The sequence below is a fragment of the Emydura macquarii genome, unplaced genomic scaffold (genome assembly GCF_026122565.2).
Source record: "Emydura macquarii macquarii isolate MOO-44397 ecotype Brisbane River unplaced genomic scaffold, CSIRO-AGI_Emac_v2 contig_2636, whole genome shotgun sequence".
Taxonomy (NCBI): Eukaryota; Metazoa; Chordata; order Testudines; family Chelidae; genus Emydura; species Emydura macquarii.
The window spans coordinates 1,541,461-1,558,345 of record NW_027132773.1 but is presented as its reverse complement, the minus strand read 5'-3'; the positions used below and the strand labels follow the sequence as shown (position 1 = coordinate 1,558,345).

The following is a 16,885-nucleotide window of genomic DNA, read 5'->3' as shown; positions in this document are numbered from 1 at the left end:
AGTGAGTCCCCCCCCTGCCCCCCCTGTGCGCCTCCTGCGCGCCTCCTGCGAGCGAGGGGAGATGCCGACGAGCTGCGCGGCGGCGGGGTGCGCCGCCGTCTACAACAAGAGCGTCAACGTCAGCTTCCATCGGTACCGCCTGGGGCAAGGGGGTGGGTCGGGATGGGGGGGAGCCCTGACTCGCCGCGGCGGCGGCTCCGTAGTGGTGCTCGGGGCGGCGCTCTGCCCCGTGTCCGGAGCGGAGAAGCCGCATTTGTGCTCGCGTCTCCGGCTTTCTAAGCAGTCTGTCTGTCTGTCTATCCGTCCGCCGCCTTGAGACCGGGCTGCAATGCGGCCTCGTTGCCGCTGAACTCCAGCTCTCCCCGCGCACTGAGGTCCGGGCTGTGCGGGGCGAAAGAGTGTGTGCTTCGGTTGATGTTGTGCGATGATGAATCGGGTGGCGGGTGCACCCCAGCCCCCCGTGTAGACATAGCTTAACCCTTTCCCGGCCGTCGGGCTGGTGCCGGTGCAGCTTGGCCGGAGTCTAGTCCCGCGGTTATGAGCCAGTCATGATATGACTGAGTAGGGTGACCAGATGTCCCGCTTTTATAGGGACAGTCCTGGTATTTGGGGCTTTGTCTTATACAAGCGCCTATTGCCCCCGTCCTGTCCCGATTTGTCACATTTGCTATCTGGTCACCCTAGATATGAGCCCTTCAGAGAGGCAGAGTTAGGGGTAGCTATTGTTCTAGTTGCATAATGCCTACCCAAGAAGAGCTCACAAGTTTTGGCAGGGTTTAACCAGAATGAAAGTTGAGCTGTTGAGAGGAGAAGGAATTTTTAAAGCTGCCATCCTTCTCTTTTGACCTCTTCTAAACTCTCATGGCCAATTACTAGCTGGGAGAAAGAATGCCTTTGTTAAAGTACCAACAACCTCGCCTCTTCAGACACGGGGTGGACTCTCAGTATGCAACTCTGAGACTCTCTCAAGAAGCCTTTTCACCACACTAGGGAAGATCAGATATTATTCTGGCATTTTTGTGCTAACACACACATTTAAACAGTTGACAATTAAACCTTTTTGATTAGTTATACATCAAAGAAGCAAAATAGGGCACAATCCCAATTTTAAAAACTCCTTTACAGGTGTATTTAAATCTCAGTTCAGTCACTTGGACTTTTTGGGTATTTGGAAGCGAACTTCTATGCACAGACTGCCAAGTCACATTGGGAAACATTGTAATTTTGTATTCCTTGTAAAGATGAATTGTGAAGGACTTTTTGATTGTTTGTGGTTCATTTACTTTATTATTTTATATTTATTTTGCAATATCATTCACAATCCCCAAAGTGGATTTGGTTTGTGGTTTTCACCAAAGGTTTTTTCCCCCCTTTATTATTTTTTATATGCAACCATAGTTTTAAAAAAAAACACTTCAAGGCCAGAAGAGACCAACCATTGTATGAAGTGATGAGCCATCCCTGAACAAACCCTCATTAAGTCATACCGTATGTAGCAGTGAGTCATTCCTGTGCTCAGCTCAGCCATTTCAGAAGCCAGGAGTTGGTCTGGTGACTCTCAGCGCCAATATCAGAGACACAGCAGCTTGGTTAGTCCAACATGACTTTATGGGTTGGAATATCATTACCTGATAGTAAAAACAATGAGAGTTCTGTGGCACTTTAAAGACTAACAAATTTAATATTTGCAGACATAAGCTTTCGAGAGATTTCAGCTCTCTTCTTCAGATGCAGTAATACAGAAAATCGGTAACACAGAGGCATCTTATAGATATCCAGGTGCATTGAGAACAATGGGGGAGGTGGAGTCCAGTACTTAAGACCTAATAATGACCATTGAGTAGGAGGTGAAAATTGGTGAGCAAAGTAATTTACCTTCCGTAGTGAGATAGCAACTCCAAGTCTCTGTTTAAACCCAGTTTGAATGTGTCAAGTTTGCAGATCATTTCTAATTCAGCAGTTTCTCTTTGAAGTCTGTTTTTGGAGTTTTTTTGGAGAAGTACAGCAACTTTCAGGTCAGAGACAGAATGCCCTGGGGAATTAAAGTGTTCTGCCACTGGTTTATGGATGTTGTTATTTTTTATGTCTGATTTGTGTCCATTTATCCTTGTGCGTAGTGATAGTCCAGTTTGGCCAATGTACATGGCAGAGGGGCATTGCTGGCACATGATGGCATATATAACATTAGTGGATATGCAGGTGAATGAGCCCCTTATGGTGTGATTGATGTGGTTAGGACCAGTGATGATGTCATTAGAGACGATGTGTGGGCAGAGCTGACAACAGGGTTTGTTGCAGGGATAGGAACCTGTAACAAGAAAAATTGCTGAGTTGGAAATGATCTGCAAACTTGACACATTCAAACTGGGTTTAAACAGAGACTTGGAGTGGCTATCTCACTACTGAAGGTAAATTACTTTGCTCACCCATTCTCACCTCCTACTCAATGGTTGTCATTAGGTCTTAAGTACCGGACTCCCCCATTGTTCTCAATGCACCTGGATATCTATAAGATGCCTCTGTGTTACCTATTTTCTGTATTACTGCATCTGAAGAAGAGAGCTGAAATCTCTCGGAAGCTTATGCCTGCAAATATTAAATTTGTTAGTCTTTAAAGTGCCACAGAACTCTCGTTGTTTTTGCTGTAGACAGACTAACACAGCTACCCCTCTGGAACTATATTACCTGATAGTGGTGACAGACTATATAGGCCTCAGGCTGCTTCATCCCTGCCCTTGCTAGACCTAGCTCCCAGCAGTACTCTTGGGTTGTTCCAACCCCTCTCTTGACTCTGACTCCAGTTCCTGGCCCAGCTGTCACTGCAACAACCACTGAGCAACTTCCACTGCACCAAGTAGGCCACATCCTCCACATCTCATTTTCTGATCTCTTGTATGACACAGGCCATAAGAACTTCCTCAAAATAATTCTTGTATAAATACTAGTGGTATCTTATCTAATTATTTCTACTGTCTTTTTCTCTTAGATTTCCCTTGGATCCGAAGAGAAGAAAGGAATGGATACGTCTTGTAAAACGCAATAATTTTGTGCCAGGCAAACACACTTTTCTTTGCTCAAAGCATTTTGAATCCTCCTGTTTTGACCTAACTGGACAAACTAGACGACTTAGAATGGATGCTGTTCCTACAATTTTTGATTTCCCCGCTCATCTAAAACTCAGGGTAGGTGAATGAAATGTATGTCACTCTCTGAAGTCTTCTGCATTTCTTTGATTAAAAGAAACAAAACATACACAAGTGATAGTCCTATATGAAATTTTTATACATTTTAAGAAAATAAAATCAAACAAAAGGTTACTATTTTATAATCCTAATACTGTAGTATGTCATCCGCACTCATCGGCCCTTCCATTTAAGGGACACTATCACATCAAGTCATTTGTCTAAAATTATACATGTTGTTAAAAATAACAACCATGATTGCTATAACTGAAAGAGGAAAAACATGTTTTTCCCAGTTTCAGTTTGTTTACTTTAGACATTAACAGTATTTTTTGTACAGTCAATTTCAGTTTCCTGTGTACAGTTAGTCAGTTTTCCCTGGTTTATTTGGTTCCTTCGTTCAGCAACAAGAGAAAGAAAAGGTATTTTTAAAATGGAAAAATGTGATTTTAAAATCACCAATGCTGGTAGGGAAACAGGGAGACATGAATAGTATCTGAAATTACTTTTTAGCATTTTTTTTTTTTTTTTACATGGACTAGAGTAAGTCCCTTTACATACACACACCTATAAATGCATTGCTGCCCAAAATTCATCCCACAGATACGGTCCGTTTAGTCATTTAACATTGATATTTGATACAACATATCCCAAAGTACTAGATACAAAATATTTAAACATTTGAAGAAATGTGATTCTAGAGAAGTTTATTCCATTGTCAATTCAGGATGTTGGCTGGTATGCCCCAGTCCCTTCTCTCTTTTTTTTTTTTTTTTTTTTTTTTCCTTTACGTCCTTTAGCATCACCTGCTTTACTGTTGTAACCAGGAAAGCAGTTTTGTAACTCTCCCACTTGCAATTTATACTAGCACAGACCATGGTAGATTGATTTATATCACCGTGATTTTAAATAATTTTAATCATGATTTAAATCAACAAGCAGGAAACCTTGATTTAAATGATCAATTTTAATTCTATTTTGTATTATACATTTTAGTTATTTTTCTAGAGGAAGGTTGATTCTCATTGGTTGGTGACCATTAAAACAACTTCCAACTAAATATAACCTTCACGTTAAATTTGGTGATGCTTTTTTGCTAACCAGGTGGACACACTATATGTATACACATTTCTTTGATGTAGCTTAACTTACATTTATTTGGATTTTTAAGTCCTACTTTTTTATTGTATTAGAAAATTGTGAATGATGCATTTATTTACTAGATGATGAATATTTTTTTCCTTGTGATTTGTAAAGCTGTATTTAGATTAAAAATGCAAAAACAGAATGTTAAGTGTTCTTTTTATTTTTAAATAAAATGACCTTAAAAGTGCTGGATACATAACACAAAACAGTATATCAAAAAGTTTATTAAAATGTTTTGCATTTAAAACTGATTTACTAATTGAAATGTATTGTGTAAATAGTGAATTGAACTGATTGTCTCTGGTCACTATGTCCTTCAAGATTTTAGAACTAGCAAATCTCACTCTCTCTCCTAGTATTTTATTCATAGATTGGAAGAGGAAAACAAGCTTTCCTACTTTTTTCAACTAAGTGAACAAGACATTGAGCTGAACTAGTTTAATAAACTGAATTGAAGAAAATATTCTCTTTTTTGCACTTGCAAAAGAGGCAACTTCAGTCAAAAGTTGTTTTAGCACTTCAACCGCTGGTTCCAGGTGCTTAGCCAGTGGCTACTGCCAGTTGGTATGACTTTAAAACTTCAGCAGCAAACATGTACTGCTTAATAATAATTTTTTGGCATTTAACTTAAATTATTTTATGAGATTACAGTATGTGTAGGCTTTAATATAGCTTGTCAATTTCAAATTTAATTTTAAATAGGTTGGTTTAAAAAAAAAAAAAACCCTGTATTTAATTTACATTTTTTTAAAAATTATTTTTATCCACTATGACACAGACATTCTACAACTACTTGTCCTTGCCCATGGCATTTGAAAACCATAAACAACTGCTGTTTCTTAGCAGTTTAAAGATAGCACCAGATGCTGTGGTCACGGCTGAGGGAACAGAGAAGTATAGATTGAAATGGCAATATGTGGTTGGGATTACAGTTGATGCTGCATTCAGTGTCTAAGCTGTTTGCACTAATGAAAAAAGATGCTGAGATGTTCTATTCAAGTTACTTATCACTACGTCATTCAGCAAAGAAGCAGTTTATTCATCAATAATTGGGCTTTACAGTGAAATGCTTCTCTGAAAAGTAACTATAAATGGCATTAGTTTATAAAACAAAATGTGATCTCATGCATTTGATGACAAAGATGGTAAAGTACAGGAGTAATGGAAAAGTTTTTTATTAAATGTTATTTTGGTGGTGGTTTCTTTGTTTGTTTTTTGTTTGGTTTTTTTTCCTCTGAAAGAAATTGAGAAATTCATACACAAAAGGGGAAATACAATCCAAAACGAACAGAGGAAGAATGTCTTTAATCTCTGTTTCATAGTAGCTATTATAAATCATCTTACTGACTTAAATTTGAAGCTGCAGGGTGAGGAAGCTTGTCTCAGCCACATTTGGCTGTGTGCCTTTTGAAAGAGAATTGCAGTTGCTGCTGAAGTATATAAAAGCAAAGGATATTTTTCTATTTTGCAAGATCCCTTTTGTTTTTGACACTGAAGAAATTCTCCATGAAGTGCAAATGGAATGGCTTAAATTAGAGGAACGCACAGGTCTTAAATCAGAGTTCTGAAGCTAGGAACTGTTCTGTGACAAATTGTTCCCTGGATGCTAACTGCATACTCAAATTCATACAAACAGCACCGTTTCAGCAGCACACATTTGTGGAAATATTTTTCTTAACGGATGACAACGAATCTACATACATACATCTGCAGCCAACAGTTACTTTGTAAAACAGTCTCTTTAAACTGTCCTAAAAATTCTGCTTTATTTTACTAATGAGCAAAGATCACAAGATTGGCTAAAAAAAATCTGTAGATTAATAAAATTAAGATATAATTGGAAGAAGCCTAATGAAGGCTTGTCCACACTTTTTTAAATATGTGCAAACTGTGAAAAGTATTGCAGCTCTTATGGTGCTGGCAATATTTTTTTCTCTCAAGGTTTAGGCGTTCCTCATATATAATTATTACAGCTGATCTTCAGGTTCATGAGCAAAATGCCTTGGCTTGGGCAAAATTGGATGGTTCAAAATTAATAAAAATACTGTGTTTTAAATGTACCTAGTTACTGCAGCCTTAGTATGGTTCTGTTCTGAAAAATGAATTTATAATGAATGGCACCTGTTAGTCTATTATTGTGAATAAAAATAGGGAACATTGTGCAGTTACACAGGCTCACTATCTTGTTGTTGTTGCATGTTTCCTCCCTCCCACTTTGTTCCTATTGTTCACTTTCTACATCTTGCTTGTCATTCGACTATAAGCCCTTTCAGACAGAGACCATGTCACTTCTGTGATATTACAATGTCAAAAAATTATGGCTTAGTGTTGATTGGGGTCCTTGCGCACCAAACCAGTGTAAATTTCATACAAAATAACTATTAAGGTTGAAAGATGATATACTCAGACATTCAATTTCAAAATTAAGGTTCCTGTGCAGCTTGTGACTCTGCATGTGCATTATGATATAATCTTTAATTAAGTGATAACATTCTATTTTATTTCCATAGAACATCTTCCTCATTCAGTGCACAGGATAACTGTTTTGTGAATGAGGCAGTTGTTCATTCTTCCTCTTATTGTGTGGCCCCATCCTTTATTTATACCTTTCAAATGTATCTCCTATTACACACCTCACCATGGTGTTCTTGTGCCTCATAAATGGTATCTTCACAACTCTAGGGGATGTAGGAAAGTATTGTTATCCCTGTTTTACAGGTGAAGAGCTAAGGCAAAGAGATTAAGGGTCAACATTTTCAAAATGTCCACTAATTGTAAGTGCTTCAATGACTGAGTGCCCTACTTAAGACACCTGGGGGCAGTTTTTCAGTGATGCTAGGTATCCCCAGTTTCCATTGACTTCAACTGGAATTGTCAGTACCTACACCTTCTGAAGAGTCAGACCCTAAGGGCTGTCCACATAGACTTAGTGAGTGGCAAGCTGCACTATAAAACTACAGCATTAGTCTGCTGTGTGGATATAGCAGTGGGCCAAATCATGCTATGGAATTTTTAGTGCCTGGTAATGGGGTCCACACGGTCAGTAAGTGCACAGCAGACTAGTTCGCTGTATACTTACACCAGAGCTTGCTGCACACTAAATCGCCATATGAACAAGCTCTTATTGTCTCAATATGTGTACCCAGAAATAAGGTGCGTACAGCCTGTGGCATACTGAAATTTTGGGTTTAAAAGGCTTGTCTAACATGATTTCTGTGTCTCAAAATATAAAACTGCCATCAGTTTTGTTTACTTACATTTCAAAAGAGGATGATAATTTGTTGACTCCTTAAATGAATACAAGCAATCTAGAATTAATTCTTTCTGAAACATAACATTTCAGTTGTGCGAACTGGGCCTGTGGTATTGCAAGTATAAAAACTGATGTGTAGTGTTTTGGTATTATAGCATCATTAAATGGGAAGTAGTCTGGCTCATTTTGTTTCTCTTGTTTGTTTGTAAGTCCTAGTCATAGTTGCTTGGCATCAGCATCAATAAAACTTAAAATCTAGCTAAATGAGACTTCATTTCTTTTTCAGTAAATCAGAACTGCATTGAATGATTTATTTATACATTACCTAGTTACTCTTGCTTACTGCTTTTTCACAGCCTCAATTTATTTAAAGATTTAATTGCAATCAGTTGTTTATTCACACATAAAAGCTACAATAGACTATTTTAGAACTATGAAAATTGCATAACTTTTATGTGCTTTTTTTTCTTAATTTTTCCATTCTACCCATACCCAAAAGAATTATTCTTCTTATTCTTATCTTGCACATTGTGGACTGTATGTAAATAATCAGGACCTGTCTTTCCCTAACATCATGGTTTATTAAATAAGAGGGGGTTGAAAGGGGCTACCTTCTAACATTTGTTTTTTATCACAGATTACAGCATGAATGTAGGGGTGCTGCAATGATACCTATTACATAAAATGTCCAGACTCCTTACTTGAATTTCTAGAAATGTAATTACAGGTTAAATTAATCTAAAGTTTGGCATTTTGTAAACTTACATAGTACCAGGATAGATTTAGTTTTTATTTCCTTTCCTGTCATTTTATTTACAGAAACCTATGTCAAGAAATCTTCCAAAGAAGAAAGATGTTTACACCCCAGAAGGGGCATCTATCTTCAAAACAAACATTAGCTGTGGACAAGTACTACTTGAACACAGTTATGCTTTCAGAAGCCCCATGGAAGCCAAGAAAAGGATAATTAAGTTAGAAAAGGAGATAGCAAGCTTGAGAAGAAGAATGAAGAACTGCATTCAAAAAGAACGTAGAGCCACACAAAGATGGCTAGAAATGACTTGCCTCATCAAAAGCTTAGAAACAAATAGTATTTTGCCTGGAATTACGTTGGAGCACATTGTACCAAATGCCTTAAGAAACCTTCCCTTGGAAGATTTCAAAAATATTTTACAAGAACAGCAAGACCATCTATAACAGCTTTGCCAATGTTAAAACTAGACTTCAAGATTTAAATTTATACTGAATATAATACCAAAAAATTAATCCAGCCTCATTAATATGTTAAGATATTCTTGTGGTGGTGCGGGACAAAATTGGTTCTTATGACTGCTTAATTACTCAATTGCAAATACCCATCCTATTACTAATGAAAACTTCATCACAAGTCTTTTAATTGTGATAAGTTTTTAATCAGTTAATGAGAGTGCCTTATGCAAGAACTAGTTCTGTGAATTAACCATCTTTTCATTTTTAAATAATTGAGGATTGTGCTTTGGTTGGTCTATTTTTGTAGAATATCTGAGTAATTGCAATGAACCATTTTTGATGGAACACACACTATTCAGGTAAGTTTTTACTTTATTAATCACCACTTTGTATTACTAACAATCAAAAAGACAATTTTCTGCTAGTGAACACTGGCCAAGAGTCCCTCCTCCCCCTGAAATTCACTGTTAAGTACCTCCAGCTCCATCACTTGAGACCCCACAGAGGCCTCTGTGCGTGCCCGGCCATAGGGAAGAGGCTGGGCATGGTGGGGAGAAGTGGCCTGGCAAGGCCAGGAAGGAGGTACATGTACATTGTTCTGGCTCATTGTTGATTCCCAAAGAAGATGAGGCTTTTCCACTGAGTGTCCTGTCTTGTCCCAGGAGCTGCCATTGCAGCTGCCCAGCCAAGCATAATGCTGGGGACCACAGTCGTGGTGGTACAGGACGTTTGCACATTTAGCTTTGGTATCCTATGGATACCTTGTGGTCTGCCATTTTGGCAGCAGGACCGTGTAGAGAACGATTTCCATGAGGGGTTGTAACAGAAATTTGCTGTGGCATCTTGTGTGAGGAAATGATGTGGGTCCTTGTTTGGATTTTTTTTAAACTTCAAATTATGTGTATCTATAGTTGATTCAAATCCAGGACTTTTCAAAAACACATAGGCATTTGAGTTCCTTTCTTAATTTTTAATTTGGGCACAACATTTTTGTAATGTTTAGCCATTATCCAAAATCCATGTCCATTTCCACTTGATAGATTTTGATCCAGGCCTATGTCAGTTTGGCTTGCTGCACTGCTTCTATAACAACAAGTTTTGGATGTAATGACTTGTTTAGCCAGTCCACCCTATCCTGTTCATGGGAATGCCATAGTGGCCTGCTAGGAACAGGGTTCAGAGGTTCCACCCTAACCTGCTTGCCTTCCAAGCTTGGACAGCTCAGATTTAAAATCAGAGTTTTCCATCTCCTAGACAGATTTGCCTAAAGAGGCTAAATGAGTCCTGTCTGCCATAGTTTAAAATTGGAATTCCTTCTTCTAGATACAGTTGGTTCATGGCACCTTAATCTGTAATATTTGGGGTGTCCCTCCTGGGTTTCCCCAAAGTGGGCTATCCCAATCTACCGCCTGGAAGATGTGCCTCTATACCATTGTAGGCTAGCAGGAGGGTAGGTGACCAGATCACAACAGTAAAATATCAGGACATGTGAAGGCAGGGTGATATACCTTTTCATATATAAATGGTTAAAAAAATTGCTCTTAATAGTAGTCATATATACATAACCTCAATAACTACAATATAACATCGCTAACACTATATTATAGACTTAAATTGAAAAAAAACCCATTCTATTAATTAAAAACTAGTTTTATCTTATTATTTTGGAGTGACAGGCATGGGTATTTGGTGCTTCCAGCCGCCATGGGGGGGACTTGTAAGGGGACCCCGAATTCCCATGTGGACAGCTCGGAGTTGTGGGGCCGCCCATGGCGGCTGGGAGCTCCAGGTCCCCCTGTGGCAGCTAGGAACTGAATTTTTACCTGAGTCCCGAACATCGGGACAAATGGCATCCCAATTGTACATCGATCGGGACAAAGGATTAAATATTGGGACAGTCCTGATTTTATTGGGAGAGAGCATATGTTACACATATTGTGAGCTATAAGGTTAGAACTCTCCATTCTAAGCCAGACTGAGCTAGTAGCAGAGAACTTAAGGAAATTACAAGTTTCCTTTGCTGTTGTATAGGAGCATGTTGGCTGGGTACAGAAGTGTTGACAGTTCGAAAACCATACTTTCCTGTATTCTGAACATTAAGTGGACAAGCAAAGCATAGGGATGGGGTTGCTGTAGCAGTGGACAAGAGAACACTTACTTCAGTGAACAAGTAGAAACTGGTATCGAAGTGGATTGTCATAACAAGGTTTACAGCTGCCTACCATAAGCTGCATAACAGTGAACTATTATGTGTTGACAGTGGGATAGAAGAAATCACAAAGATTGGACAAGTAAAAGTTCTGGAAAAAGGAGGTGTTAAGAAAACAAAATATGAAAACAATATACAAAAAGAGCCTAATTGTGTTTTCATACAATTTAATAACACCACAAGCTGTAAGAAAGGCTACTGGTGAAGTAACAAGAAACGCCAAAGAGGTGTAGGAAATATGGAAGTTGCATTTTGACAGAGCAAGCATTCCAGACATGCTAGAATAGATGAACAGGGTGGCTTGCAAGGCAGAATGGATATCAGCACGGAGCCCCCCACTAGCAGAAGAATCAGAAAGAGCAGCGAAGCAGTTGAAAAATGGGAAAGCTGCGGCAAAAGACAATATAACAGCTGAGCTACTAAAAATCAGTGTGACAAGTGCTATCAAAGTATTAGGAAAATTATGCAAGAAAGTATGGGAGCAGGAGGAGGGACTAGGTGACTGGATAAAGGCAATAGTATGTACCAAACCTGAAGAAAGGCAATCCTGCCAATCTGAATAATTATAGAAATTATTCTCAGTACGTGGGAAAATGAAAGTAATCATCAACGGATTAAGATTAGTTTTAGAGGAAGTAGTAAGCAAGAAAGTGAGGCTCCAGACCAGGTTGGAGTTGCATTGATCAAATATTTGTGCTCCAGCAGTCTATTTGGGTGGGGGGACAGGGAAGGCATGAGAATGGGAATTAAAGATACTTGCTGTTTTCATCAATTTTACAAAGGCATTTCAGTTGCTTTGGAGGAAAGCATGGAAAGTAGTAAAATCATATGGAGTTTCAGATAACTGCAATTATAAAAGTTATCTTATGTACAAGGACTATAGTGCCATAAGAGTTGGTGAAAAGCTAAGCAACTGGTTCAAGTTGAAGTTTGGTGTAAATCAAAGGGGCATGGAATCACTGTCCCTTTTCATGTTCTTAAATTAGACTTAAGAGTGCTAAACAATGTGGAGGGCATGCTATTGGGTTGTTTAGGGTTATGCTCTTCATCTTTTGCAGGTGACATTGTACAGCTGGCAGTCACATTTGAATTAATTATGATACTTTTCACTGCCTTACAAAATTGGTGTAGTCAACTTTGTTTTATGGTAAAGTCCAAAAAAAAGAATGGGTGAATTTTGGAAAAGAGACAATAGACAGCATTGAAATGTATTGGTGGTAAAGTCTTAGAACAAGTAAAACATTTTGAAATGCACCTAGGAAGTTTGATCAGTGCCAATGGTTCCATCAAGGATGAGGTTAAAAGGAGATGGGCTTTAGCTACAAATGCCACACAGAAATTGATGAAATTATGGCCTGATAGAGACATTGTGTGGTACCAAAGGGAAAATACATCAAACCAGTGTATTAACAGTATTATTCTATGGTCTGGAAGCAGTTGCATTAAATGAACATCCAAAGGCTGGAGGCAATAAAGATGAGTAGTTCAGCATCAGCATTGATTGGTTGATGGATAAATAGGAGGAGGCAGCTGTCTGTGGCTTTGAGCTGAACACCATTCTACTTTGAGATCTTAAATACACCAATGATATTGTCTTGTTGGCTCAGTTTGGTGAATCACTGAAACTGATGGCCGATCTGGTTTGGCAAAAAGTAGCACACTTTGGTCTAGTTGTTAATCTGGATAAAATTAAATCCCTGACCACAGTCTCCAGCTCCAGATTACAATTAGTTCAGTATTAACCTGTCCAGGGGGGACATCAAGCAGATGACAATTTTCAAATATTTGGGCAGTGTCCTAAACTGGGCTGGAGGATGTTCGAATAATGTGGACACTTCCATAGCAGCAGCTGCTGCCATGTTTTGGACCCTCTGTGAGGATGTTGTGACATCAGGCTTGCCACGAAGCTGTTGATCTATAGAACCACAGTTAGAGTAACTCTCTTACACAGAAATGAATAGTGGATGCTGAGGAAGCCTTAAGAACACCAGATTGACCTTTTCAATTCTCATAGTCTTTGTCAGCTGCTCTATATCAACCGGGGGGACTTGGATATTCGAAGCCAAATCCAGCAGCCAACTCAATCAGCACTGGTTTGATTTCAGAAGCTTTCTTGATATGGAGGTATTGTTAGAAGGGAAAATGAACAAATTTCAAAGTGCATGTACCAAGGAATACCGCTATATAACCGGTGAGCTTGTACATGGGTATCAAAAGCTTTGGTTGTGCAATAAGATTGCCAGTGATGGACATCAACTGAAAATACAACCAGATTGCCTTAAGCATCTTGTCAGAGATTGATTTAATTTGTGCTTAATTTGTAAGGAGGCAACTCCCTTTGAGATTTGTCATGAAAACTAAATGTATAGTTTGTTATAATGGGATAGTCACCATTTCCTCCCAAAGTGATTATTTTTTATCATTCATAGGTTTTTAGATGAGAGTACATCGAATAAGTAATAAAGCATTAAAAGAAATAGTTTCTCTTAAAGTATACTTAATGAATTCTTGTACTTTTTTTCTTTTATGTTTAGGTATTGTCCATCTCAGAGATGTTTCATACAAGTATATATTACGGGCATTTTGCTGTACCTCTTTTAAGGTACGTGACTTTTTAAGTAAAGGATATAACAAATAGTACTTCAGAAGTGGCTAAGCAGTATACCCTACCTTTACTCTTCAGCTTTTTTCACTTTTTAAGTTTGTTCAAAATACAAATACATTTATATCTTGCTTTTTATGAGGGGGAGCATGTTTGTTGTTTTCCCCCCTTTTTCCTTTTTTCACTAATTAGAAGATGGCAGTTGTCACATGCAGAGAAGGGAATTTATTCTCTTCAAAATATCCTATGGTAATTGTGCTTACGCTTTTTTCTTTTTTGGCACATAACCACTTGTACTGCTTGGAAGCAGAGTTTTGTTTTTAATTCTGCTTGGTATCATTCTTTCCTTCAAACACTGAGTCACAAAAATAATTGATTTTAAAAAAATAGGCCTCAACCTACTTTTTGAGGTAGATTGATACTTTAAAAATAATGGTACAATTCTTGTTCAAATCACAATTTTAAATGCTGGATATGTAAATCATGGCAAATTTAGTATTTTACAGATCTTAATAAGGTTTCTCTTTGTCACTGGTGAGCAGTAGAATAACATCTCAGTCTAGATAATGTGTGGGTGTCAGTTTCCAATAAAGACGACTTTTGTCAAGTTGGATAAATTAATAGTAACAGATTAATAGTAACGTCAAAAAAGGAGACAAATATAATGAATATACATAGCTGTTTATCATTAAATACGTTTTTAACTTGAGAGACCTCCAAGGGCCCCAGTCATGGGCCAGGGCCCCATTGTGCTAGATATTTATATAAACATACACAGAAAAACTGTTCACACCCCATGAGTTTACAATCTAAATATAAGAGAAGAGGCCACAGGTGGATACAGACCGATAAAAGAGCACAAGGAAACAATGATAGGCTGTGGTCTTGGCATGCCAACTGCTTAAGTTGTTTGTTTTGGGTTTTTTGCACTATTCCCTGGAGTTCAGTCTCTTTGCATGGGTTTTTTGAAGAAGATGGGACTTGATGATGGCTAATGTTTATAGAGGATTGAAATTTTGGTGGGAAAGCTTTTAATTTGGTTTCTTTGGGGGTGGAGTTTCTGGAGAGTTATAGCTGGCCTTAGTTGCATGTCAAAGATCCCCAGTAGCAGTGTTTTTATGCTCTAAATCTAAACATAGACTTAATGAAAGTATTTTTCATATCTAGATTTGTTTTGAAATATAATGTGTTTTTATCACTTATAACACATCCTTTATCCAGTCTAAATATGTGTAGATAGTAACTTCCAATGGGAGACATAGCACAAGTAGTATAGTGACTGACTATAAATACCTAGAATAAGATTTATTAGAATTTTGAAAATGTAGTAACCTATACATGGTAAACCAGGACTTTTTTGACTCCTTTAAGCCAGCTTCAGCAGGTTGTGGTGGCAAGTTTGCTTTCCTGAGCAGAGAGATGATCACCTCATCATACTGGGGATTCATATGAAATGGGAAGATGTGATCTAAGTTAGGCCCAGAATTCATGGGACTTGAATAATACTTCAGAATTAAATGTAATGTGTTGCAGGCTTTTCTGTCCTATTTATCTGATATTGATTACCAGTTTGTTTCTATCTCTGTTCTTTCTGTCCTTACTCCCCATTTATGGAAAATATAGTAATTAAGTTGAGGCTCCCCAAGCAGCACCATTTTTTCTCCATTTTTTACTATTTTATTAGGGTTTGTTCTCCTGAATTTCAGATATTGTTCAGTTACTGAAATCAGAATTTTAGGCTATTACGCACTGCTAATGTTTGACAACTAATTCTGAAGTGTGCTGCTTTACTGGTATTCATAGGAGCATAACTTGGAGGATTCAGGTTAGAGGTGTGCAAAATGTTCGCACACAAATTCAAAACTATGCAACACTTGTTGGATATCTGTTTTCTTACAAAACTGAAACTATAGGTTTGTCAAGGGTTTGAATGAAGCTGGAGTATGCTTGTCTTTAAGTGAAACCTGTAGGTGAAAGTGAGTTAACTCACAAATTATGCTTGAAGGTATAATGCAAAGGTTTGCACAAATCCATATAAAGGGACACCACTGAGATCTGCAGAGCTTTAGATCTAGCTCTCTTGAAGTTGGTTCTTTTCCTTTTGATGGGATAGTTTTTAACTTCTGCCACAAATAAGCCCTGAAACTAAATATTACTCCAAGAAAAGTATAAAAATAGGAAACTGAGCTAGTTCACCTGACCTTTCTAGAGTTTTGACACACTTGAGCTTTGTACTGAATTATAAGTGTTAATTTTGTTGTGATAATTGCCTAATGTATGCTTTGGATACAATAAAAACATGTTTGTTCATATCTCCTTTTTATTATAGGTCTCTATCTTCTCCAGTCACTTCTACCAAAGAAGTTCTTGGTCTTCACCTCAATTTATTGATGGGTTCTGGTGCAGATTATATTATAATAAAAGCAATAGTTATTCATCTTTTTTCCAAAAATGTCATGGAGACTTGTAAAACAAATGTTTATTTTGTTTGTTTTTGAGCAGACTATAGGTATTATTTGAAATTCAGTTTATTGCATAATTAATCATTTCACAAACACGTTATGTAACAAAGTACCGTTAAGTCTCATATGATCATTTTGACAAAGTGCTTATGTTTTTCATAACTATTGTGTTAGTTTCAAATAAAAATGTCACTTTTCAACTGGTATGTGAAATTTTCATCTGAAGAAATGTAGTTTCTGCTTGTCTTATAAATAGTCATATAGCAAACATGAGATGACATGTGTATGTGCTAAACTGAATTACTATGAATCTCCTGCTGGAATTGTATATATCAAATGAAGGAAAAATTGTACGTTTATACAACTGGCTACCCGTGAAGTATTAATAAATTTATTTTTAATACTACTCTATGAACAAAGGGAACAAACTTTCAAAAGTAAACAAGTTATAAAAATTTAAACCATGCTTAACTCATGAAATACATTAAAATCTTTACGTGTGAAAAGTGTCAGATTGATAGTCTTGGAGAACTCAATCCTGTACACAGAATAGATACAGCATAAGCAGGAACAACAGTGTGTGTGTCACTTTACTAGCATACTTCAGTGCTGATCTGGAGGGACCAGTTCTAGAGGTAAGGAAATACCTGCAGTTCAGGCTGCAGGATCACAGCTCATTAACACATTTTTGGCATTTATAATTAATGTTGATAACATCTTGACCCATATAGGATATCAATTGCTATCACTTGGGTGCTTGATGTCTGGTGGTACTGGACTTCAGCTCATCAAATGATGTAGTCTCTCCGCAAGTGACGAAGA

The 16,885-nt window shown here is 37.7% G+C and overlaps 1 protein-coding gene across 2 annotated transcripts; it reads left to right on the top strand.

The window, feature by feature from the left end:
- The first annotated feature begins 1 nt into the window (after position 1).
- On the top strand, positions 2-16,469 carry THAP2 (THAP domain containing 2). 2 transcript variants are annotated; one of them, XR_010922827.1, is made up of 5 exons: positions 2-132; positions 2,987-3,182; positions 8,401-9,149; positions 13,534-13,601; positions 15,931-16,469. XR_010922827.1 is itself a non-coding variant. In XM_067564024.1 (3 exons), the coding sequence occupies exons 1-3, from the start codon at positions 62-64 to the stop codon at positions 8,776-8,778; spliced, it is 645 nt and encodes a 214-aa protein (XP_067420125.1). In that variant the 5' UTR covers positions 2-61; the 3' UTR covers positions 8,779-9,429. The 2 variants fall into 2 exon arrangements, 1 of the variants encoding a protein (XP_067420125.1); XM_067564024.1 differs by lacking the exons at positions 13,534-13,601; positions 15,931-16,469 and having other exon boundaries at positions 8,401-9,429.
- The last annotated feature ends 416 nt before the right edge of the window (positions 16,470-16,885 follow it).

Coding starts and splice junctions, on each gene's coding strand:
- THAP2 (XM_067564024.1), top strand. CDS start 62: ATGCCGACGAGCTGCGCGGCGGCGGGGTGCGCCGCCGTCTACAACAAG. Junction 133..2,986: donor GTCAACGTCAGCTTCCATCG/GTACCGCCTGGG, acceptor TTTTTCTCTTAG/ATTTCCCTTGGATCCGAAGA. Junction 3,183..8,400: donor CCGCTCATCTAAAACTCAGG/GTAGGTGAATGA, acceptor TTTTATTTACAG/AAACCTATGTCAAGAAATCT.